The sequence below is a fragment of the Hoplias malabaricus genome, chromosome 8 (assembly GCF_029633855.1).
Source record: "Hoplias malabaricus isolate fHopMal1 chromosome 8, fHopMal1.hap1, whole genome shotgun sequence".
Classification (NCBI taxonomy): Eukaryota; Metazoa; Chordata; class Actinopteri; order Characiformes; family Erythrinidae; genus Hoplias; species Hoplias malabaricus.
The window spans coordinates 40,185,948-40,212,483 of record NC_089807.1 but is presented as its reverse complement, the minus strand read 5'-3'; the positions used below and the strand labels follow the sequence as shown (position 1 = coordinate 40,212,483).

At 43.2% G+C, this 26,536-nt stretch overlaps 1 protein-coding gene across 11 annotated transcripts in view; it reads right to left on the bottom strand.

Annotated features, from left to right (window-relative positions):
* fam13a (family with sequence similarity 13 member A) overlaps positions 1-26,536 on the bottom strand; it is a 77,547-nt gene that overhangs the window by 8,116 nt on the left and 42,895 nt on the right. For 7 of the 11 annotated variants that reach the window (XM_066678714.1, XM_066678708.1, XM_066678711.1 and 4 more), the window contains 6 exons: positions 17,957-17,998; positions 17,551-17,730; positions 15,817-15,994; positions 12,955-13,019; positions 12,279-12,357; positions 3,468-3,579 (listed from right to left, as the gene is read on the bottom strand). In XM_066678714.1, coding sequence (XP_066534811.1) covers positions 3,468-3,579; positions 12,279-12,357; positions 12,955-13,019; positions 15,817-15,994; positions 17,551-17,730; positions 17,957-17,998 — 656 coding nt within the window. The remainder of the gene's footprint in view (positions 1-3,467; positions 3,580-12,278; positions 12,358-12,954; positions 13,020-15,816; positions 15,995-17,550; positions 17,731-17,956; positions 17,999-26,536) is intronic. The other 4 variants (XM_066678719.1, XM_066678716.1, XM_066678715.1 and 1 more) reach the window with 3 other exon arrangements.

Below are 26,536 nucleotides of genomic sequence, written 5' to 3'. Positions count from 1 at the left end.
AATAAGCAGCTGGAATTAGTGTGAGACACAGGGGTCTGAGCAGCACACGAGGTCAAAGGGTTGAGCATTGATTGGTGTTCAATAAACTTAAACTGCAAACAGCCTCAGATACAAGACACGAGACCTTTGGAACCTGGCACACACTCATGGTCAAACAGGGAGCGAAGGCTATTTCTGATCATACACACAGCCACCAAACAAAACCACGTGGGTTCATGTTTGCGCTCTTCAATCAGAAGCTTTTAAACAGTTCTTGTGCTTCTTGAGCTCTAATTTTAGGCTCGGCGTTAGTGTTAATTACTGAAGGAATTCAGAGGTAGAATAGTGGCCAAGAGACAATCTGCTGCATCGTCAAACCCGCAGCAAGGATGCAAGGTCATCTCAAAGCATGCACACACACACACAGACCCACAGGTGTCAGGGTAAGAGTCGCACTCAGAGATAAGTACAATTCTGAACTTTCCTCTAGATATTTTCTTATGCACTTCCTACGGCTGCTCACAGTTTGGGGCCCATTGTTGTGTGACAGATTAATTCATTACAATATGTGTTACAAGCTGGGCTTACCCTTAAAAAGCCATCGACTTCACTAACAGCTCCAGGCCATTGTTAATTCAAATGACGTATATATCATTCTGCCAGGGTGTCGTTTGATGCAGGGTGTTTTTGGGGTTGCCATGCAGCAGGGAAAGGCCACTGAAGAAGGATGGGGCCGGGTCATATCTACAGCAGGCACCTAGCACACTTACCCTCGTAGTAACTCTGCTGGAAAATGCTTTTGAAATCAAGGAAAGGAGCTCTAAAGGGTGAATCTAATAGAAACACACAGAGGAGGAGAAGAAAAAGATGAGGTTTTGGCTTCTTGCTTGAAAGCAATGAGCATAGAACGCTGTATTGAATCTACATGGCGGAGGCTGACAGATATACAATGATTGTATACACTGGCAGTATCCGAGTGGGTCACTGCTAACAGCTTTGGCGCTGGCCGCACTAGGACAAAGGTTTCCTCCCCCTTCGCCCACTTTAAGCTCACATCTCATCTGCTGTCTGTACAGACTCTCTCCAGGGGTCCCTGGCCTTAAGAGCAGAAGAAAAGCTCCTGTTTTTCCCATTTTCTCCCTAATGCTCAACTTCAAAGCTAATGAGTGAGAGTAAGGCTTGTGGTGTTTATTTTATCTTTTGATCATGGATCTATTGTCCCACTTTGAGACAAAAAAACTCCTGAGTTTGAATTTCACAGTCCAGATAATGTTGTTGTTACCCTCAGAAATCATTGTGTTGCAGCACTCAGTGAAAAGGAGGTGTACAATTATCCCTCTCTTCACTTGTTCCATTGAGATACAGCTTAGGAATGATTAAAGGGGCCATACCCTTCATTTCCTTTAGGTGCACATCAGAGCTGTATTTTGTCACTGTGTCTTTAAGACATTTATGTGTCTTTATGTTAATGAGCTGTTTTGATTGGCTGAGGTTTACTGTGACTTATTGGGGAACTGTGTGAAACCTCAGTATAGAGTTTATTTGTAAACATGCTGGCTATTGTGACATCACAATTCAAATCAGGTTGTTTATATACAGCTTAATGTTCATATACAGGCATTGTTTTTAATGTTAACTCTTTTAAAGAAGAAAACTAAAGACAATTTTAGTGACGTGGGCCCTTTAAATGAACCCATTGCTGTTATTACACACAATAATTCAGACTTCTTAGGGTTAAAATACATGCAGTTTAACACACTGAAATTCAGTGTCACTACCTTTCACAAACACATTCTCTCTCTCTCTCTCTCTCTCTCTCTCACACACACACACACACACCCAAAACCTTCCAGCTTCACAAGGCAGAAATATGTCACACCAAACATTCAGGCAAGTCTCTGCACACTGCTGGCAATGCAGCACTGCAGTTTTCCAGCATGATTTTTCACAGTGTGCCATATCTCTCTTCTCTCTCTCTCTCTCTCTTTCTCTCCCTCTCTCTCTCTCTCACACACACACTCACAGTAAATTTCACGAAAGCCCACAGCATTCTGTGGTTTGGGAAAGGCTCATAAAACAGATATAGCTCGTTGCTAAGGCTGCCAAACCTTCAGCCAGGCATTGGAAGCTCCATTAAGTTAAAGGGTAAATGTGACTCAATCTGGCAACACTCCCAGTCGGGTCCGTTCTAGGAGGTGCTGAGGGGGGGACAGCGGCTCTGTCTCTGCCAGGCTGAAGGAGCAGAGCAATGGTTCAGCATTTATGCTGCTGTGGCTAAATACTGATCACCAAGGTCACGGCGGAAAATGTATGTATGTGTGTGTGTGTGTGCCCGCATGTATATCTGCACGTCTGTAAAAGGCAGCCTTGAAGGAAAGCAGCTAGAACCGAGGAAGGAAACCGAGTGTGTGTGTGTGTGTGTTCTACATACAAAAATCCAGACTGTATTGTTGTCCCATAGCAACAGTTGGATTTGCACATATTTCAGCTCTGGGTTGGTCTGTTTCCACGACGATAATAAAACCAGGAAGCTGCTGCTCACTCGCTGCTGTTGCCCACCTACAAACAAACTTCAGGCCCAACGACAACACGAGCAGCTTAAGGGTTTACATTACAGCCTCAGGGAGGGACACTGCAGCAAATCAAGGCATGTCCTTTAAAATACTGACCATATTTTAATGCTTCTAACCTGCATACGTCAGCGAGGCCATGTGTGGTACACTTAGATCATTCTTAGGTCCTTACTGTGTGTTTATTACAAACTGTACCTCGAGGAAAATATTCCTTCTGTGAAATAAAATGAATATAATTCACCAAATAACCAAAATGTTCTAGAAACAATGCACTTTTTCTGGAAAATCAGACAGATACAATGAAGCAAAATAAATAAGCCTGCCCCGAGTAAGAGGAAGAAAAACCAACAGCCAAATGGAAGAGTCTCACATGATACTAGTGCAATCTCATTACAATGCCCTCGGGGTTTCAAATGCAGGCTTGTTTCCCCCTCGATCTCAGGCATGTTCTCCATCGAGCACAGCACTCAGCAGCACTGCAACCAGTGGCTGTACACAGCTCTAATCTCTCTGTGCTCTGAACCACAAAGCAACAAGCCTTCGCCACTAATTTCACAGCAGCAAACTGTTGCAGCTTCTATTAGTGCTGGAGAATGAAGCATCTCAAGGCAAAAATCGCTAAAAAATAATTCCCAAAGCCTTCAGCCTACAGTGACTTAACAGGATCTGGTTCTGCTTGTCGCCAACGTGAGATCACAACAAAAAGTGGGAGCAGCAGGCTTGCAGCTGCCACCCATGTGCTGAGGGAGGGAAGGAGAGAGGGGAAAAAAAAGGAAAACAGAGAGGAGCTACCTTGGAAATGACTTCCTACGTCTCGCACATTTAGGTGCTCTATGAACCGCACAGGAAAAATGGAGTCAACTGAGAGACAGGGAGAGAAAAGGGAAAGAGATACAGAAAGAGAGAATCCCTCACCTCCCCAGTTGCTGTCCTCCGTTAGAGTGGACAGGTCCAGTCGCGGGACGTCCTCGCAGCCATCAGAGGGCTCGGGGCTGCTGAGAGCCTCCTGGATCTTCATGTTGGGTGTCTGTATGCGGGGGGAAAAAGTGCGGGATGAGCGCAGAACAGTGAGGTATAAAGCGCAGCAGGAGCCTTGCACTCCTTAAGTTGAGCTGTGCTCTGCCTCCTCCTGCCCCAGCCTACCCCACGGCAGAATGGGAGAAGGGGTGGAGCCAAAAGAGCCAAACCCCTGCCCTCGGATTGGACGGAGCGTCTGAGTCGGGTTAAAAAAAATAAAAATGAGAGAGAAAAATGAAAAAACATCCTCCCATCTGCTTTTATAGAGCGAGGGTGGGTATCACCCTCCCAACACATGCACACACACATGCACACACACACACACAGAAACGGAACACACACACACATGCTAACACACCCTCGCTTGCTGAGTAGCTATAATGCTGCCTTACACTTGTTTGTCTCAGTAGCTGGGGAGGGAGGACGCGAGGAGAGGGAGGGAGGGAAAAAGAGAAGGAAGGAGGGAGGAGGGAGAGGGGCGGAGGGACAGAGAAGGGTGGAGGCAAAAAGAAGGGAGGGGGAGAAATGAAAGAAAGAACAGCCGGAGCACGCAGGGCACGCTGAGCACGCAGACAGACAGACAGGAACTTCTGTTATTGCAGCCGACACCGTGCAGCAGCACGGATTTGATTTGGTTTTTCCTTGATTTTATTGCTTCGTTTGTCTCTTACACGCTTTCCTGATCTGGACGCGCAGGATCTGAATTCAATTATTATTTATTTTGCTTTTCTTAGGTGTAACCTCTTTGTGGACCATTAATCCTGGACTGGTGTTACCACGACACATTTATTCTTGTGCATTTCAAAGGTTTGGGCCTTTAAAAGCCTCTTAAAATGCCTTTATTTACAAATAAACCCGTCTACAAGGACATAGTGTATGATTATATCATCTACGTCATCTCGTTCTGGACATATTTCAAGAGCAACATAATATTGAATATTGGACATTCATAATTCGACAGCTGTATGACAGAGGTCTTGTGAATAATACCAAAGCCCACTCATTTTAACACCTTTTTGTGATGTCATAACCCCACTCCCAAGCACTCCGCCTGCTTCAAAGCGTGCTTTATAAGTTTGTTGAACTATATCAAGCAAAACCTGATCTTCACATCAAAGAAGAAGTGAAGGAACTGTTTCGCAACCAAACAAAAGTCATTAAAACTTCAAAAGAAGGCATGGCGTCTGCAACACACTCCCACACACTTGTGCACATGCAGCAGATCCTCAAACCACCCCCCAGACTTCCGGTGGTGGGGCGTGGAACTGGGAGGTTATTTTTGGAGCAGATCGGGGCTATGCAGTAGGCAAAGGAATGTCCCCAACCCCCGCTGCTGCCCCTACCCTACCACCCCCCCCCTCACATGATTGACTACATGACAACAAGATCCAGTAAGAGCACCATGACCATTAGCACTAAGCAGCCGTCTGACAGCAGCCGCTATCATTGATACTACAGCACATAAAGTCCAAACACTCCTGCTGATGGATTTTTTAAAAACAGCTTAGATGCTGCAATGCTCTTAAAAACAAACTATTTAAAGGAACACATGCTTTTGTCTTTGTTTTTTAAAACCTTGCCCCATCGAGAGTTATAATTGCAGCACTGCTCGAACCGCGGTGGTGTTTGTTTGCAGGTTTTGCCAACCCAAACAAGAGAGAGGGGGTGACTTCTAGACTTCCCAGCGGGAAATGTGCTAGAGCGCTTGGCCATACGAATGCTCTTGCCGTGTACAGCACTAATCACGCTGTTGCTGTAGGAACCAAGCATTGTATCTTCAAAAAGCAACAGAAGAATGGGGCAAGGAATTGGAAAAGAGCACAAAAACAGAAATAATAAATAAATAAATAAATCACATTTTCAGTATATTTTTCATATATATGTATATTTATGTGTGTAAAAATACTCTGAAAATGTGACTCTCAAAAACCTTGCAAGACCTGGTAGACCAGCGAAACGGCCTCCATCAGATAAACAGTGCTCCACTCTTGCTTCCTGACAACATCCACAGGTGTTAGTGCCCAGTGTTATAGTTCTAAAAGAATGTGTAAACAGTGCATATATCTACACAATCCCTTTCACATAGACAGCTACGCAGATGCTGCAAACCAGCTGTTTCTCTCAATGTTTCAGAACAATTTACAAAACAGAAATATATACAAGAGTTTAGCATGGAATATATTCATTCATTCATTGTCTGTAACCCTTATCCAGTTCAGGGTCGTGGTAGGTCCAGAGCCTACCTGGAATCATTGGGCGCAAGATGGGAATACACCCTGGAGGGGGCGCCAGTCCTTCACAGGGCAATACACACTCACACACACTGACACTTTCGCCAATCGACCTACCAACCTGTGTGTTTTTGGACTGTGGGAGGAAACCGGAGTACCCGGAGGAAACCCACGCAGACACAGAGAGAACACACCACACTCCTCACAGACAGTCACCAGGAGGAAACCCACGCAGACACAGAGAGAACACACCACACTCCTCACAGACAGTCACCCGGAGGAAACCCACGCAGACGCAGGGAGAACACACCACACTCCTCACAGACAGTCACCAGGAGGAAACCCACGCAGACACAGAGAGAACACACCACACTCCTCACAGACAGTCACCCGGAGGAAACCCACGCAGACGCAGGGAGAACACACCACACTCCTCACAGACAGTCACCAGGAGGAAACCCACGCAGACTTCCAGGCCCCTGGAGCTGTGTGACTGCGACACTACCTGCTGCACCACAGTGCCACCCATGGAATATATATTTAATAATAATAATAATATATATATATTGGGGCAGTTGTGATTTAAATGAAATGCCAGATGAGATTTGCAGAAGTCCTGTCTTTTATTATAGCTGATGTAGGAGCAGATTTTCCTCATGTCCCAGTGCTAAGAGACTGCAGCAAATCCCCAGTGAATCATCATCCACAGAGACTGAGTAATGCCCAGAGGCCATCTGCTGCCACGGTGGACAGGAGACTGACCCCAGCTCCAGCAACGGAAACCTCCCACTCACTTTACTCTCACTGTTTACTCCTACATGCCATTTGGTTTTTATTAAAACATACACACACATGCAAAAACACACATACTCACACACATAAATCGCATCAAACCTAATAAACAAACAGCCATTTGAATGGAATAAAATCCCTCATTCAGTCTGGAAGCATTTTTCCTTGTTTATTTTAGATTTTATTTCCCACCAAAAACCCATATCCATCTTTAAGAATCTAAACACGATAAAAGAGAAAGCAGCTACATACAAACATTTTTTGTAGTTCATAAAACGAGCCGGCTAGGGCCTTGTTTACACACAGCACACTGATTTAACCATGAAAGTGCTTCGGTCGTTTAATTCAAACTCAGTTTACTGCAAATGAATTCAGGCTCTGGAAGAAAGATGGGTCCCCACAGAGTCTGTTTTGAACTGAAGACATTAAAAAGGTACACAGTGTTCTGCACAGGGAAACCCCTCCCCCCAGGATTCATGCATTTACCGCCTATAAGCAGCCATGTAAGCTGAGACATTTCTGGAGAGTCTGACTTATTGTTTGAACTGAACTTGTGCTTGCTTAATATTCCACTGCCTGATTTTTAAACACCTGAACACGACATTATAGGATTTTATTACACCTCAAAATTTAAGACTACCTGAAATGTTCATAGGACATAGTACATAGGTGGCACAGCAGGTAGTGTCGCAGTCACACAGCTCCGGGGACCTGGAGTTTTTGGGTTCGATTCTCGCTCCGGGTGACTGTCTGTGAGGACTGTGGTGTGTTCTTCCTGTGTCTGCGTGGGTTTCCTCCGGGTGACTGTCTGTGAGGAGTGTGGTATGTTCTCCCTGTGTCTGCGTGGGTTTCCTCCGGGTGACTGTCTGTGAGGAGTGTGGTGTGTTCTCCCTGTGTCTGCGTGGGTTTTCTCCGGGTGACTGTCTGTGAGGAGTGTGGTGTGCTCTCCCTGTGTCTGCATGGGTTTCCTCCGGGTGACTGTCTGTGAGGAGTGTGGTGTGTTCTCCCTGTGTCTGCGTGGGTTTCCTCCGGGTGACTGTCTGTGAGGAGTGTGGTGTGTTCTCCCTGTGTCTGCGTGGGTTTCCTCCGGGTGACTGTCTGTGAGGAGTGTGGTGTGTTCTCCCTGTGTCTGCGTGGGTTTTCTCCGGGTGACTGTCTGTGAGGAGTGTGGTTTGCTCTCCCTGTGTCTGCGTGGGTTTCCTCCGGGTGACTGTCTGTGAGGAGTGTGGTGTGTTCTCCCTGTGTCTGCGTGGGTTTCCTCCGGGTGACTGTCTGTGAGGAGTGTGGTGTGTTCTCCCTGTGTCTGCGTGGGTTTCCTCCGGGTGACTGTCTGTGAGGAGTGTGGTATGTTCTCCCTGTGTCTGCGTGGGTTTCCTCCGGGTGACTGTCTGTGAGGAGTGTGGTGTGTTCTCCCTGTGTCTGCGTGGGTTTTCTCCGGGTGACTGTCTGTGAGGAGTGTGGTGTGCTCTCCCTGTGTCTGCGTGGGTTTCCTCCGGGTGACTGTCTGTGAGGAGTGTGGTGTGCTCTCCCTGTGTCTGCGTGGGTTTCCTCCGGGTGCCTGTCTGTGAGAAGTGTGGTGTGTTCTCCCTGTGTCTGCGTGGGTTTCCTCCGGGTGACTGTCTGTGAGGAGTGTGGTGTGTTCTCCCTGTGTCTGTGTGGGTTTCCTCCGGGTGACTGTCTGTGAGGAGTGTGGTGTGTTCTCCCTGTGTCTGTGTGGGTTTCCTCCGGGTGCTCTGGTTTCCTCCCACAGTCCAAAAACACACGTTGGTAGGTGGATTGGCGACTCAAAAGTGTCCGTAGGTGTGAGTGTGTGTTGTCCTGTGAAGGACAGGGTGTATTCCTGCCTTGCGCCCAATGATTCCAGGTAGGGTCTGGACCCACCGCGACCCTGAACTGGATAAGCGCTTACAGATAATGAATGAATGAAATATTTATAGCAATTTCATTGTATAAAACATGTCTTTTGAACAAGGATTCTTTTGAGGGATATTCACTAATTCTAAGCCTTTCCTTTTTCGAGTGAATTGTTTTTCTAAACATTTCAGAAATGTTTTTCTGTCTGTAATGTCCAACCAACCTTCAGAACCTGTAGTTGCCGGTGGAAATTGGAAACACTCGAGCTGAACTAATCACCAGGCCAATCTGTGTCCTTCACATGATTCACATCACAGAAAACAACAACAAAGGAGTGATAAAAATTAACTCAATTAGTGGCAATCGACAATACACAACTAATAATCACAGAAACCTCTTCCAATCACACTGTTAACAGCTTTAATAACAAGATGAGGGCCGTTATAATCATGACTTGTCAAGCTTGTGAAGAGGAGTGTATAGCTGAATGAATCAGGGCTGAAGTGATGTTGTTTTAACTGAGTGTTAGAGTAGTGAACCAGCGGCCATTCTGCTCTAGTTACATAATCACCAGTAGCCCAGCTCAGTAGGTGGGCTGGCCTAATAACTGCTTACAGCTTCAAACTGTAGGGTCTCAGACAAGAACAAACACACACACACACACACACACACACACACAGGATTTACAAGGGATAATAGTGGACAAATTCAGATACTACAATTTTAACAAATGTGTCTATATGTGTTCCTTACAAGATGGTGCCCTGTATATTCTAATCTGGGATTTCCGTCCATCCACACAGGCCAAAATACTGTGGACAGAAGGTTTAGTAGCAGTCTACGTTAAAATCAGTGGATTTAGTGTAAATCCAAGCGATAAAAACGTTAAAACCTTTCACAAATAATCACTTTCTAAAAAAAGCATGCATCTCAAGTCTTGCTTTTTGCTTTTCTGATATAACTTGAACACACCTATAACTGTGTGGTTTCTCAGTGAAAGAATGACAATAAATATACGTTAAATAGATTTTTAATTACACTTACAACTACAACTACAAAAATTTGATACATAAGATATGGCAACTAGATTTTAGAGTTCCCCCAGTAAGATATTATTTCTTGCAGTGTACAGCTTTCTGAGCATCAGAGTCAGTTAGGATCCTGGTATCAGATGTTATCTTTGCTCAGCGGTGAGACAGAGTAATGCACTGCTGCATGCAAATGCATGGTGACCATATGCAAAGCTGGGACACTGTGTTCTAGCCACCAGAGCATAGAGAAGGATTGGATTTCTGTGTGTAATGTGTGGCATGCAATGACATGCTGATACAGTAAGAGGCAGCTGCTTCTGTATGTGTACGTGGGCGTATGTGTGTGTGCATGTATATACGTATTGAGACATGAAGCTGGAGAGAGAGGTGTTCTAAGTTACTAGAAGGCGCTAAATGAAACAATATAAAACGCAGGTCTACACCGAGTTACTCACTTAACTATGACTTTTATGTATCAACTTACTGGACGCTTAGCTTGCAGTAAACAGGATAATGTTGACAGAGTATTGTAAAGAAAATGGACTCTAATCTAACATCAGAATCACAGTCAAATCCACTCAGATATAAGCCGACATAAACCAACAACTCACTGGTTATAACGTACTCTCCAATTACCATTGTTTACAATGCAGAAAGTGGATACTAAGACTTAATTATTTTCATTAATAATTCAATGATAAACCTGCAGTTTTAAAGGGTTAAATAAGCTGTAATGAAGTTGCTTTTTCAGAAAGGGCACAACTGCCAAAATCTCTGCTTCATAAAAAAAAAAAAAGAGGTTGTAAAAAGGCTAGAGGAAGAGAGCAGTTGTGAAACGCATTCTTGCAGAATGATTTCCACACAGTTTTTGAGATTAAGCCTTAAACAAAAACATTGCAGCAGTGAATGCACTGTCTGGTCCATTTCATAACGAGCAGTTCTTTTATAAAACGGATAAAACAAATCAGCCCCTTCACACTAACACATTCCAGTGGCATGGTTTTTTAAACCTACTTGGTGCAGCCTTTGTGCCACAGAGTCTTGGCATGGTCAGGAGGCTGGGGTAAGCACCAGGTGGAAGGGCAGCGGTGCCTTTAGGAGGGAGGTGGCACACACTGAGGGAAGCAAACTATCTCAGCTACGGCCATCTGGGCGTTTAAGCTCATAGCGTTTGGCCCAGAGGAGCAGCAGTGGACAGTGTATTTAGAAACAGATGGGAGTGGACGGGACTGGCCAAGCTCCATTCCACTTGGTCTGCAGCACCTGGCTGTTCGCATTCTAACACCAGTGGAGTCCCTGGATACTGCTCAGGTTTTTTTTTTTTTTTGCTGGCTCCAAAAGCCTCTGCCAGAGATCTGCAGCTGCCTAAAGGGACATTTAAACCGAACACTGCTTAAGTATCTGGATAATAACAAAAACAGAGCGATAAATAAAGTAATGTCTGGTGTGTCATGGTGGGTGCCCACTTCTATGCAGAGGAAGAAGGTTCAATCCCTAGCTCAGGTAAAAAACCCCACGTTACACAGTTACACTCTCAACAAACAGTATGCAACATGATTCTACAGATACATAACAATACACAATGTCAGTGATGTAAAGCACTGAACAGCACACACACCATAGACTGTTTTGTTAAACATGAGTGAGTGAGTGAATGGACGGCACAGTGGCAGCAGGTAGGTGTCGCAGTCACACAGCTCCAGGGACCTGGAGGTTGTGAGTTCGATTCCCGCTCCGGGTGACTGTCTGTGAGGAGTGTGGTGTGTTCTCCCTGTGTCTGCGTGGGTTTCCTCCGGGTGACTGTCTGTGAGGAGTGTGGTGTTTTCTCTCTGTGTCTGCGTGGGTTTCCTCTCACAGTCCAATAACACACGTTGGTAGGTGGATTGGCGACTCAAAAAAAGTGTCCGTAGGTGTGAGTGTGTGTGTGTGTGTGTGTTGCCCTGTGAAGGACTGGCGCCCCCTCCAGGGTGTATTCTTGCCTTGCGCCCAATGATTCCAGGTAGGCTTTGGACCCACCGCGACCCTGAACTGGATAAGCGCTTACAGATAATGAAAATGAATTAGTGAGTGAGTGAGTTAGTCAGTTAAAAGCCACATCCACGAGGTGCTCTGCACTTAAAATCTAACAACAGAATTATTCTGATCAGTGTTTAACATGTTATAATGGACTAAAAGGAGTCATTTGCAATGAAACATTAAGTTTTTTACGTACTGATGATATTCTCAATAACAACCTTCACGTAACATATATAAATAATGGTCAGTTTCCCTAAATACTATCACAATCGGACCCATAGCAAGCATCTATTTAAGAGTAAGTCTGTTTACATTTTCACAGTACAAAAGCAAAGCTCAAATGTACGTGTTATTACTCGTAACTCCATTTCAAAGCTTAAGAACTTCAGACACCAAACCTGTTTTTATTCTGCGTGAGGAGTGAAAACTGTACACTATGTACATTAGGTCTTTCCAAGCAGAACGTAGTGAACAGTTGTATGCCTAGCTGCCTTCTCACCTGATTTAAGGTGTACTTCTGCAAATATGCAGTCTGTCCACATGTTCACTCACAGAAAAACAAACAGAAACAGGCTCTCCGGTCTCCTACAACACACACTGAGCTGATGGAGCATTATTGTGGAGAAACACCTTCAGTTATTGCATCACAACCTCACCTACGTGTTTGGAAGCCAGAAACACACGGCAAAATCACAATAAGGGGGAGGAAGAAAAGAGGGATGGGCATAAAAGAGAGAGAGAGAAAACAGTAAAGAAAGAAATAAATATAAAGAACAAGAGCTTACCTGAGAATTAACTGAAGCATCAGTCTTCTGATCTTCCCTGGAACGGATATAAAACGGCATCATTTCATTCGCTGAAATTCTGATAAAGCAGAGCAAACATTTCCAAATCAAGCAGGAAGCTGACTGAATTCCTGGTGCTAGGACACTGCAAGTGAGCTCTCCACACATTCCCAGACCACAAATAATCAACCCTCTGAACGCCCTTCAGACTCAGCAGATTCTCCGTTTATGTGATTAGGCGCTGTCCATAAATGACACTCCATTAAACGTCACTGTGATGAACAAGCAGAGAAAACTTTGGATCCACAGTGGACCAACTCCCTTGACAGAGTATCGTTTTATTGGCAGATCACTTTCATTGACTGGAGCACATCTTAAAATTAGTAAAATGATCTGGAAATAATCAGACACACTCAGATGACACGCCTCAATTTTTAGTCCCTGAAAATTAAATAACTTCATAAAATGCTCCCTACATTCTCAAAATAACGAAAAATATTAGACTGATTGTCTAGATTTAAGAGGATTTCACTTGGAAACACTTCCAAACACTTCTTTTTCGGAGTGTAACAGGAAGCATAATTCAAACAAGCAGATGGAAACCACAAAACAACAGAGGTCTGCAAAGTATCTCTATCAAATTACACGCTAGTGATAAAGACTCTAGTGTTAATACCTGTTATCTGTGGAATCCATGCTCTCTGACGTGTTTCTGTTGTGCGCTCTGGATGATCTGTGAGGCTGGAAAACAAAACAAAGTCAAAACAATGAAATAATGTCCAGCAGGTGCTCATTTAGATGCACTATCACTCTGAGTAATAACAGGCCAGTCATGTCCTTTACCAACCTTCACAACCAAAAATAAAAATGAAAACAGCTTAAACCCTGTGAATGAAGATCTGGAACTTATTTTGAAAATGTTTTAAAGTTATATGAATTATCTGCAGATGATTAATTACTGAAGTCATTTTATGTATGAAATTTAAAGTACTATATAAGTAAACTGTGGATGTCCAAGTAAAAACACGTATCTTCCAAAATTGTAGCTTTACACGAGAAGGACAAAACCTACTTAACTTTCAATGGATAAAATCTAAAAAGATTTTCATTCATTCATTCATTCATTTATTATTTGTAACCTTTGTCCAGTTCAGGGTCGCAGTGGGTCCAGAGCCTACCTGGAATCATTGGCCGCAAGATGGGAATACACCCTGGAGGGGGCGCCAGTCCTTCACAGGGCAACACACACACTCACACACTCACACCTACGGACACTTTTGAGTCTCCAATGCACCTACCAACGTGTGTTTTTGGACTGTGGGAGGAAATCGGAGCACCCAGAGGAAACCCACGCAGACACAGGGAGAACACACCACACTCCTCACAGACAGTCACCCGGAGGAAACCCACGCAGACACAGGGAGAACACACCAATTCCTCACAGACAGTCACCCGGAGGAAACCCACACAGACACAGGGAGAACACACCACACTCCTCACAGACAGTCACCCGGAGGAAACCCACACAGACACAGGGAGAACACACCACACTCCTCACAGACAGTCACCCGGAGGAAACCCACGCAGACACAGGGAGAACACACCACACTCCTCACAGACAGTCACCCGGAGCAGGAATCGAACCCACAACCTCCAGGCCCCTAGAGCCGTGTGACTACGACACTACCTGCTGCGCCACCGTGCCGCCCTAAATAGATTTTATTCCAAGTAATTTTGGAGAATTTCTATTGGTTCATTCATCACGATGTGAGGGACAGCTGCAGTGTTAAAAAAAATATACACAACTAAACCAAAAATCAACCAAAATGGAGATACGTGCTTTTAATTTGACTGTGAGAAAATATTATAATGATATTAATTTTAAAATATTAAATAAATAAAATTCTGTTTTGTTTCTTCGTCCCCCCATTTTTATTTCTTTTTATATTTCTTCCCTGTTGTTTTTCTGTGGTACATGAGCATCAACAAGTAACACACGAAATGCTCAACAGAACAAAGCAATTATAATTAAATTCAGTTAAAATTGGTTTAAAATAAATTGGAAACACACGAAGACCATGTGGTGTCTGTCTTTACATTGTTGCCACAAAAAGAAGAGCAGCTGAAGAGTTCCCTTCATTTATAGATAATGAAAATGCTGTGTTGCATCAGCAAAAGAAGCACACTGTACTCTGTCACCCCTGAGTTCATACTTCAATTATGGCATTATACATCCATGGGGCACTATGTGTGTCAGGGGAGTCTGTTGGCACCTCCAGTCTTATGTAAGCCATACTAAAAGCTCATCATCATCATCACTGTGGGCTCCATTTTCAAACCCTGTCGGCAGGCGATAGTGTGTCGGAGCTCTTATGTAGCAGAGTGCTGTAATTTATAGAAACGTAGATATGATATAAAGGCAGCTTTAGTACAGACAGGGGGTGATAAAGCTCTCACTATGCAGTGCTCACTGAAACAGGGTCATTTTACACTCCGTCCAAGCCCAGAATGGCAATAAATAAATAAATAAATATAGATACGTTAAAATTGAATTTAGGAGATTTACATCCTACTTTTGTGTTCTGTGTAGAAGTATGCATCTTCATAATACTTTAGGAGGACGAAAAAGTCGTTTAGACTGGGCACGGTGGTGTTGTCTGTTTATTATTAGTGTTACGAACAACACCGAAATATACAGTATACCAACAGGATATGCTTCAGTGACATATCTTGTTTTAGAAAGAAGCACACACTAATTAAAGCCTTATTAGCCCGTCTGCAGTTTAGCTAGAAGGCTCTCCAGGCAAGCGTGGCCTGCTGTTATTCTTGTGTCCTGTGTCTTTTTTTCTCATCATTCCCTGCCCCCAGCTGTCAGCCTCTCTCTTAATATACTGCTGTCAGTTACCAGAACTGAGTCACTGCTCTTCTGAGAACGTTCTCAGGAGTTGAGAAAGATAGGAAAACTAGCTACAGAACTGTGTGCATGTATTTATGGAATGGAAAGCATATTTTTTAAGACTTTTTTTAAAGTTGACCTGCAACAACACCAGCCCTTTACAGTTAGACAATAAAAATCTAGGGTCTGTGTTAAACAATAGATATGTAGGTAGACAGCTCTAGTCTCATTGGAGGAACAGACGAGAGGACCCAATTACCCATGATTCAATTTCAGCAAATAAATGTTGATTAGTTTTAAACAATTTTATTTCAATTTCAATTCTCCTGATGGGATCTCTTACATTGCAAAACAGAGCCTCACGGACATGTCGTCTACACTTTGTTGCCGTCTAGTTTTCCAGTCCATCCTTTTCCAATAAGGTATTTTGGGAATGTGAAGAAAGGTCATCAGGTCATCCTGCTTTCTTCGTGCTAATTTAAAACGACATATTTGGTTCTGCCCGACCAAATCTCCAGGGGATTACTCGATTACCAAAATGACCAATAGTGGCATAAAGAGAAGACAAAGGAAGTAAGGAAAGAGAGGAAGACCGTGAGTTGGGTTTGGGGGTGGGAGGGAGTTGAACAGAGCAGTACTCACCGTAGGTGAGTCTTGATTGTGGGACAGTTCGCCGAGAGTAGGGCTGTGTTTGGGTTTCCTGGCCCTGGGACCCTCCTGAGCACTGGCCTGTCTCCTCTCTTCCTCCTCGGAGAGGCTAACGCTAACGCAGCCGCTCAGGCTGAGGGACGGCATGTTCTCCTTATCGATGTCATCCCTGCTGAAGAGAAAGATCTGCTTTCAGAAACATGCAAGTCAGAAAAACATGAGGCAAGTCTGGCAGAGTCTTTTCAAGAAGGCTCAAACAACATGAGCAAGGATCTCACAACGTGAGTGAGCAGGACATGCTAAGGTCTCAGCTACTTATAGCAGATTGTATTGTTTATCGACACCCTCTCTGATGGCCAGATGAGCCAGTGTTGTTTGAGCAGAACTGCCTTGCTTCTAATCTCATGTTTTCAGTTTCTTTTGTTCTCTTTATCGGAATGATCCGTGAGCTAGATATACGATGAAGATACAGAGAAATGGAACTGAGGATAGGGTCAATCAAATGGACAACCAGTCTTCATCGCAGCTCAAATCATACCTAGCTAATAACTAACCTCTAGAGCCATAAATAAGTAAGACTAGAACTTAGTGTATTAGAATGAAGGTGTATCATTGAAGGGGTCACTTATAGAAGGTTATCGACCAATAACGGTAGCTCTACAGTCAGACTGTCCAATCAGAAGATTTTAGGCTACTTCACCACGCCCCCTTCTCACTCAAGCGAACCAATCGGAGTAGGGGAGGGCGGGACTAGTTTGTGAACGAAACTTCTCGAAGTTCTGTGTAAGCTCTAGAAAAACAAAATCCCGGACGTTTGTGAAATTCCGCCCGGACATTTTTTTCAGTCTAAAAAACGAGGACATGTCCGGGTAAAAGAGGACGTCTGGTCACCATAGCATTAAGGGTAAATTCCCCCTCTCTCCCTCTCTCTACAATTACATATAGCACAATGTTAGCCAACTTGGTTGCCTGTAAGCTAACATAAGAGAATAGAGCTGATAACATTCTATTCCAAGCACATTGAGCTGATGTTTTATTAGCAGCAGCTTTAAAAGAAGTTGAGGCTGGATTCATGTGAAAAATATTCAACATGCACTCTCCCAGTTCAGAAACACTGCAGGATTTGGCAACCCCAGCTGACTAATTCGTTAAGATCTTGGGTAAATATCTAGAATAAAAAAGAAGTTGAAAACTACTTGATTGGACGATCAAAGACTTTTTTTTGTCATTTCTTCTATGTGTACTACATTCTGATGAGATTTTAACTATATGCATTTAAAGTTGCTAGACGAAAGTGTCTTTGGTTAACCACTTTGAACTCCAAATGCTGTGTAGCACATGATATGCGAAAGAGTTTTGTCTGTGGAGCAACTGTATGGGCCCCAGTTATTAACCTCCTTGGACCCTGTGTTGCGATGTACCACACTGAGCAGAATTTTGGTGGTTGAATGTGGTTTGAGAAGTGTATGCAATAACTTCCATTGCATTTTGCTTAACTGCATCTCACGCCACCTCCTGAAGTGGTTTGAGCAAACGCGTCTTGGATGCATTTACACCTGTATTTTCATGTTGATAAACTCAACCTGAATATAATCCTGATATTCAAGACACAACCAGGTGTAAACAGGGTCAAATTAAAATCTATAACTGCAAGCAGGTGTTTGGTGCCTTGGATTCAGTTAAACTGCTGTATTTTACCCTGAAAGCTCAGATTCGTGGGGTCCTTACCTGCATCTTTCACGGTTCTCCTCTTGCTCTCGCTGCTGTCGCCTCCTCTGTCGAGCCGTCGTCACGGGAGACAAGAAACGTCCATCTGACTCAGATCCCTGAGCTGAACTCTGACCCTCCTGCATGTGAACATCAAAGAGATGCTGCTCCACGGCTGAGCGGATGGTCCTCTCCAAATAACTACAGAACACAAAAGAGAGTAAGGAAGAGACAAAGCTATCACATCCTCCCTTCTGCAAAAAAGAAACAAATATATACGAGAGCTACAGATACAGTTCAGCCTACACTGGAGCTGAACTCTCTATTCTGATTATTAGAGTGAATCATCTTTAACAATGATTTAATTAAGGAGAATATATTATCAGGATGGGGTGCTATCATTTTGAGTCACTGTATGATCACTTACTGTTCTAAGTCAGGCCTGCAGTGACCAGGAGAGAGCTGAGAACTGAGGGAAGAGAATACAGCATGTTATAGATATTGCAGTATGAAGAAAAAATGTCAAAAGCTTCATTAACCAATGATCTGTGAATATGACACAAATCAGACAATATACTCAATCACATTCTCTGAAAACAGCAACTACTTATAGGTTGATGGCTAATATATTACTCACAATATTTTATTATTATTATTATTATTATTATTCATTCATTATCTGTAACCCTTATGCAGTTCAGGGTCACAGTGGGTCCTGGAGGGGGCGCTAGTCCTTCACAGGGCAACACACACACACAGACACACACACCCCTAGGGACACTTATGAGTCCCCAATCCACCTACCAACGTGTGTGTTTGGACCGTGGGAGGAAACCAGAGCACCTGAAGGAAACCCACGCGGACACAGGGAGAACACACCAACTCCTCCCAAACAGTCACCAGGAGGAAACCCACACAGACACAGAGAGAACACACCACACTCCTCACAGACAGTCACCAGGAGGAAACCCACGCGGACAGAGGGAGAACACACCAACTCCTCACAAACAGTCACCAGGAGGAAACCCACACAGACACAGACAGAACACACCACACTCCTCACAGACAGTCACCCGGAGGAAACCCACGCGGACAGAGGGAGAACACACCAACTCCTCACAGATAGTCACCAGGAGGAAACCCACACAGACACAGACAGAACACACCACACTCCTCACAGACAGTCACCCGGAGTGGAGCTGTGTGACTGCGACACACTACCTGCTGCACCACCGTGCCGCCCTTTTATTATTATTATTATTATTATTTAATTATCTTTAGCATAAGATGATAACAACGCCAGAAACTCCACCTCATCAGTGAGAACAACTAAGAACTTGAGGCCAGGAATTCGTGAATGAGAGGAATTTGGAATGTAGAAACAGGCTGATATATGAGCTCTTTGTTCACAGTCTTTACTCCTGTTCCATGTCCCAGGTGTCTGTACTTATCACACTGCATTACATGGATTTTGACAACACATGCAGACAAGAACTATAACTGTATATCACAAATCATCATCATCATCATCGTTGTGCTTTTGCTGCATAAGATACAGAAGCTTCCACTAGTGAACAGTGAATCAAGCAACATTAAACAACTCAAAACATCGTCTTTGAATGGGCAGCAATGAATGAACGAAAGCAGAGCCCTCATCATCACTGAAAGTGTTTGGGACTCCTTGGATTGGAAGAAACCAACAACGCAAAAACTTATAAGACTAAACTTTGGAGGTGGGGAATTTATCCCTGCATTAAGCTTCCAAGAAAAACTGAAAGTGAATAACATAAAATAGACTGACTACGGCACAGTAGTGTAGCTAGTACATGAGTAAACAAAGCTTTAATATATAGTTTTTACCAGAATATACTATTCATTGGTGGGGGAAATTCTACTAGATTTGAACATGAGACAAACAAACAGTGATGATGATAAATGGCAATAGGCAATGGAAAGAATTAGATTTTAATCCACCCTGTTTAGCGGACTATTATAATAATGATAGTAATAATGATAATAATACTGCATATAGACGTCTTTGTGGAGCCCTAAATGACTGGAATTAAATTTAAGAAGGCATTGACGCTACCTGTGGTTCTACATAAACACGCCAGTTTACAGTGACAGCATTGCTTTGTGGGAAAGAGGCTGAACAGCAAACAGATGATGGAACAGAAACAAGTGATTACAGCAGATGAGAGAGATTACAACAGCTCCAAAATAAAACGGACACACAAGACAATTCATATCAGAAGGCACGACTTATCCAAGCAAAGCCGCTCTTTATCACGATGATGAACTTTGCCATGAGACCGTGAAGCGTTGCTCTGCTCTCAGGCTTTTCCCAGCCCAAGGTCAGGGGTTTTTATGGGAAGGTCAAGGCTGCTTGCTGTAATGAAGGTCTGAAATGCTTGGTGTACAAAGAGATCAGAAACTTGTGCACTCGGTAACAGAGATACAAACTGCAGCCGTCATGGAGACATTTACCACTAGTTTGAATAACCTCTTAATACCATACACAGCTAAAGATGCCTCCATTATTAGAAAAAGTGTAAAAACTGTAGAATAAAAAGTGTGGAATAAAACGTCATAAACTCATTACAACATTAACCATTGGTTATATTGGTTTTTTGTCATAAATGGACCATGAATGGCAATTTGATTGGTGCACATTGGTCACCACTGGATATTTATGTTATTAAAAGTCCTCAATGCGATAAAAAATTCCTCAGATATGGAATCATAGACAAATCTGATTATTTTTACAGGTTTTGCCAATAGTTTGAAACCTACAGAACATTCGCATCATATCAGAAAAACCTTATTATAATTTACTATAAACAGATATTTCAAACTCCTAAAGGCAATGTGCTACTCATGTGTCAAGGAAAAGCTGTGATTAAACTCGGTGTGGTTTGATTACATTTTCTACACATATACCAACAATAATAAGCAAAGTTCCGCCTCTGTTTGCCTCAGTAATATCTGCTGTTATGTCTAGTCTATTTTTAAACTATTCCCGCAAGCCGATACTGTAGTTACGATAACTTCACTCAAGGAGATGTCAGTTAACCAGCTGCTCGTGAACAGATCCGTCAGCTGCTCCAGGAAACGACTGCACTATCTAAAATGGTGGCATTGCTTTGTACACTTAAATAAACAGTGACTCCAGACATATCATCTCAGCCTTAACGTGAAATCAATGCACCCCTCAGGGTCAGTGCTTCAGATTCACTTAAGGCCAGCTGCTCTCTTTTAAAGCAGGTGAGGATGAGTCATCAGGACCATGGCTTTTTGGTGCTGTCAGACTCCAAATAAAGGGAAGGACCAACAGCTGTTTGAATAAGTAGGCCATTGATTACAGTCAGGGATCCGATGAGTACACAATGAGGTCTTGGTTATGCAACATGTATGAGTGGGGATCTCGAGATCTCCGTCAAGGCTACGGTGGTCAAGGTCTAAGAAAACCACAGCACAGTTCTGTAGACACAATCCCTTCCCTATCTGATGTCTGGGGTTGTGAGGACTATGGATAGAGAGCATTTTGGAATGCGATTTCAGGTGGTGACACGCAGAGTGATGGGAGTGTGGGAAAGTCAACTTTTTCTGTTTTATTTTTAAATAGAAAATTTGACATTTTGCCCGTAGTAAATACAAAGCAACTAAAAAGATCTCGGTAAATTCGCCCTGAGAGCAAAAAAAATGGAATTAAATTAAATAATAATAAACAAGCAACAAATAACTTGACTGTCATATTCAATGCTAGTTCAATAAATAAATAAAACATTAAACCATTAAAAGCCATCCAATCCCACACATAAACCTGGGCACACTATGTACCGACTTATCTAATAAAGGTCTCATTTGATTGGTTAGCGGATGAAAACATGATAAGATTTGTGCTGAGGTAGCGAGTGAGAGAAACAAACAAGCAGCAAACAAAATGCTTGCAGGGACACTACGGCCTCTCAGTCATAAACAGCAGCAGGCCACAATGAGGGTCTGTGCCATGTAACTTTACACTGCTGTCTGTGGGGCTAAAAAAACACGCTCACAGTCACCCTGTTGAAATGGTACATGTTCTAGAACATTGCTATGTCTTGGGGGTTAAAAAGGCTTAAAACTTTGAATAAATTAAATAATCAGCTATCAATAGGATGAGGGTTTTTAGAAAGGTGTCAGAGAAGTAGCATATCGATTATGAGGCCTGTCCAACTGTTAGTACACAGCCATATTTCAACAAATCTAGAGCTGCTTCACTGAGTCAGTGTGGAACTATGGCCTTTATTAATTTCTGTTGCTCTGAAGAAACCACTACTCTAGTAAAATGTACACTTAAATTAAGCCAATAAATATAATTTAAAATAAGTAATAATCATCAGGTGTTAAAGGCTAAGCACCACTTAATGGAGCTCCATGAATATTTCACATTATTTAAGTTACTGACAGATATAAGTATGAATTAAAATGAAAATAGCAGCTTAATTTGCTTTAAAACTAAAAAAATTTATTAAATTGACGGAAAAACCCGAGCTCGCTACGGAAATCCTTGAACGCAACTGTGACGTCACTGGTGGACAACAGCTGAACAACGCCGCGGTAAAACACCGTTATGACTGACTGTTACGACAGTATCTAGCTAAATAACCAACATTATTCATGACAATAGCCTAGCAATAAGCTAAACTCAAATGTAGAGGTACCGTTATTCTTGTAAATGTGATCGAAGTCGAACTCGAATTCATCCGACACTATAAACCTCCATAATGCAGCTACGTAGCCGAGTATAATCTGAGACACCGAGTTTAGCGAGTCAAGCTAACGTTAACTAACACCAACTAAAACAGGCGAAGTGAGTGTCCTTACCCTGTTTACCTCCATGTTACAGAGGCTCTTGAACACCTTTCGTTGGTGTCCTTACATGCCCATATTGTTGGAAAAGCGCCAGTGAAATGAGCTACAGATAACGGAGTGAGCGGATGGTCCTTTCCAAAGTGTCCGTTTAAAGTTGACAAATTTAGTCCATTTTCTGGATATTTTGGGATCTTTGGGCCATTTGTTCACAGATGTCCCACTGTACATTGAATGATTGCAGCCAAAAACAACACACCTTTTCCTCATTTTGCATTAAATTAAGTGCAGCTTCTAGAGTTGTTGTCCACCATCTACGTCACAGGCAAGACGCCTATTAGAGTTTCCCCAACACCGTGGAGGGGGGAGACCAACGGTCTTTTAAACCTTTTTCCTTGAATTAGTAAGAAATAACATGTTTTCTGACTATCAATAAACACAAGTTAGGAACTCAAACTCCACTGTATTTATTTGTTTGACACTTTCATATCACTGGTGCTTAAACTTTAAATTTAACTAGAACTGTATGTATAAAACAAGAGTAATCGCAGGTATCAAATCCTGTAGAAAATATGTACAAACTGCTTATGATACAAATAATATAGTGAGGGCTGTTTCATACTGGAATCTTAAATCTACTTCTATGTGTAGCATGGAGGAGCATCTAGTAATCTGCTCCTATTCACAGTCCATATTTACACCTGTTATGGCCTTTTTCCACTTTATCTCTGCATTATGGCATCGTTTTCATGGTTTTTGTGTATTATATGTATTCATATTCACCTGTCTAAGTTTCAGTTGTTACCTTGTTATTCAGTTGACCTGTTGTCAAATCCATCAGCACGAAAATGAACATAAAACGTGGCATTTTCAGTGTCCATTTAAATAAAAAACACAGACAGCGTAAAAGCCTCAGCCTCCATGATCAGGTAATCCAGTTTTACAGAGCAGCCGCCTATTAGACAGGATTAGGCCGGTCCACCTGTCAACACACAGCCACAAATCTAGAAAACAGAAACAGTGCAGCGACTCTCAGCCAGAGTGAGAAAAAGTCCAAAATCAGTCTTTTCTGTGCTAAAGAAACCATTTCAGGCCAAAGACCGGCAAGTCAGCGACCCGCACCTAACACCCAGCAAGGAGCCTGTTACTTAAAAAATGAGTGCTGTTAGGAAAAACGCTGTAAAAGGCATATGTTCAAGAATTCACTTACTAAATTATTCGAAATTGGCTTCCTTACTTCTATACTAAAAACATAACGAGTTCATCATTACTGAGATAATTATTTGACCTGGCTTGTGATATTTTGTGATATTTCTAAATTCCAGACGATACGATATAATTCAGATATCAATATGAACAATAAAAATGCCACAGAACAACTGCCAAGAACTGACAGCATCATGACATCACCATCAAACAACAACCTCATGGCTTTGTCAATAGTAATATTTTTGAACTGACTTTAACACTCAATTTGTGCAATCAACTGATGGCAGCTTCCTGTGATGACCGTTACTGACAGATGCTGTAAATAATGTATATAGAAATATTGAAATATATATATATAATTTCCCAGCCATATCTGAGGGTAAAGGAAACTTCAGGACAGACTCAGAAGGGACAACTGTCTCATTATGAGAAGATGAGTCAAACACAAGCCCTGGACTTTATACAGATGAAAAACTCAAATATCTAGGTATCTATAGAGCAACGTGGCAACATTCTTAGTCACATATTTTTGCTGTAGTTCAATAGGAGAGCATACTATGAGCCATATTTTATAGCTTGACTATCATTAAGATTTTATGTCCACTGGTAATCCAACCTACACTGCCTATAAATCCATCTGATTCATGGCACTACGCTCAGGACGTGTACGGACAACAAAGCTGATATACAGAGAACACCAGGAAGTCCCTGAAGAAAGACAGAGTCCAAGTGAACACCTGAAAACCATTCTGTCATAGACGTCCATCTGGTGACAAGTCTGCCAAGGAGGAGGTTTGGCAACACTGGAATGACCGAGGATCTCACTTCACCACAATGAAGGACAGCAAGAATGAATGCCTACCCACTCGTACGTTGCTTTGTGGCAACAATCAAGAGGTTAACAGAATCTAAAGACTCTTTGAATGCATGGCTCTTTCAAGAACTGTTTTAGATGCAAAGCACCTCGTGGAACTCCTATATAACTCACTTAAACACACACTCCTTCATCCATTATCCACTGCTTATCCGGGTCCGGGTCGCGGGGGAAGCAGTCGGAACAAAGAAACCCAGACCTCCCTCTCCCCAGCGACCGCCTACAGCTCCTCCGGGGGTATACCGAGGCGTTCCCAGGCCAGTCGAGACATGTAGTCTCTCCAGCATGTTCTTGGTCTGCCCCGTTGGACATGCCCGGAACATCTCACCACGAAGCGTCCAGGAGGCATCCAGTCCAGACGCCCGAACCACCTCAACTGGCTCCTCTCGACAGGTCCCGGCTCGATGAAGCCAACAAGACCACATCATCCGCAAAAAGCAGTCATGGAATCCTGAGACCACCAAACCGGACACCTTCCACCACTTGGCTACGCCGAGAAATTCTGCCCATACTCCTTCATGTTTAGGAAAATACTCTACAAAGGATGCGTATTCAGTTCTGAGGATCAATGATACTGCATTGTCTAAATGAGGTAAATGAGCCCTGACTTAATGGAATTTCTAAGGCAGGCACCACAGAATTGAATAACTTTGTAGGGATTGTGGGGTGGCACGGTGGCGCAGCAGGTAGTGTCGCAGTCACACAGCTCCAGGGGCCTGGAGGTTGTCGGTTCGAGTTGGTGTGTTCTCCCTGTGTCTTCGTGGGTTTCCTCCGGGTGACTGTCTGTGAGGAGTGTGGTGTGTTCTCCCTGTGTCTGCGTGGGTTTCCTCCGGGTGCTCCGGTTTCCTCCCACAGTCCAAAAACACACGTTGGTAGGTGGATTGGCAACTCAAAAGTGTCCGTAGGCGTGAGTGAATGTGTGAGTGTGTGTGTTGCCCTGTGACGGACTGGCGTCCCCTCCAGGGTGTATTCCCACCTTGCGCCCAATGATTCCAGGTAGGCTCTGGACCCACCGCGACCCTGAACTGGATAAGCGCTTACAGATAATGAATGAATGTAGGGATTGTTTGTGCTAAAGACAATGGCTGATATCTAACATCCAGGTTTTGTGTTCAATGGAGGTAAACAAAAGCGGTGAGAAAGGGAAGTATACTAAATGGAAACTTTGTCTTGGCATTTCAGTAAAATCTAAACAAACTCTGAGCACTTTCTAAGAGTCTAACCTGTGTGTTATGCTGTAGTGGCTGTGATAAGAGCTGAGGAGCTCACAGAGAAGAAGGTCCTCAGTGGGCATTAAAATTGGAACATCCTTCCTAAGCTGCGCTGTCACCTGAAGCACAACGCTGGCTTGTATTTCTGTGGTTTACAGCAGGCTCAGGTTAATAAACGCCGGGAGTGTGTCCCACGTGCTCCGTGTTAGGTAAACACAGCAAGGTTGTAAATAGTGAGACATGTGAAGGGTCACCTAACAAACTGCTGTAGAAAAACAGAACTGTTGCAAGTCAATGACTCACCTCTAAGAGGAAATAATGAAGCTCCCACAGGGACTGTTTGGTTTAGGAGGGTGCCAATGCTATTCTAGGTATGCTACATCTAAAGTGATATTTGATTATTTGGAGTCACTCTGATTAATTAAACTGATGGCATAAACAATTGATGAAATCTATCATTTTAAATCTGTCGCAGTCACACAGCTCCAGGGACTCCAGGGTGTTCTCCCTGTGTCCGCGTGGGTTTCCTCTGGGTGTTCCCATTTTCTCTCACGGTCCAAAAACAAGGCCTTATTTAATAAATTATTTTGAAAGTAGCTGTCTCATTCGCTTCTTTATTTATGAATGCCTATGCTATGCCATATTCCTGTGATGCCGGTTATGTTTTACAGAGCTTATTTTGACTAATAACTGGCTCAGAACACGCTGCACTCTGACAACACCACATGCACTTGGGCAAATTACTACAGCAGAGACAACTGTTGCATGTGCCGAGTCCCCGCTTGATGAATGAATGCATTAGGGCTCTGCTCGTTTTCGTCTCCATAAATACATGGGTTTTTGTTACTAGGGCAATAAAAAC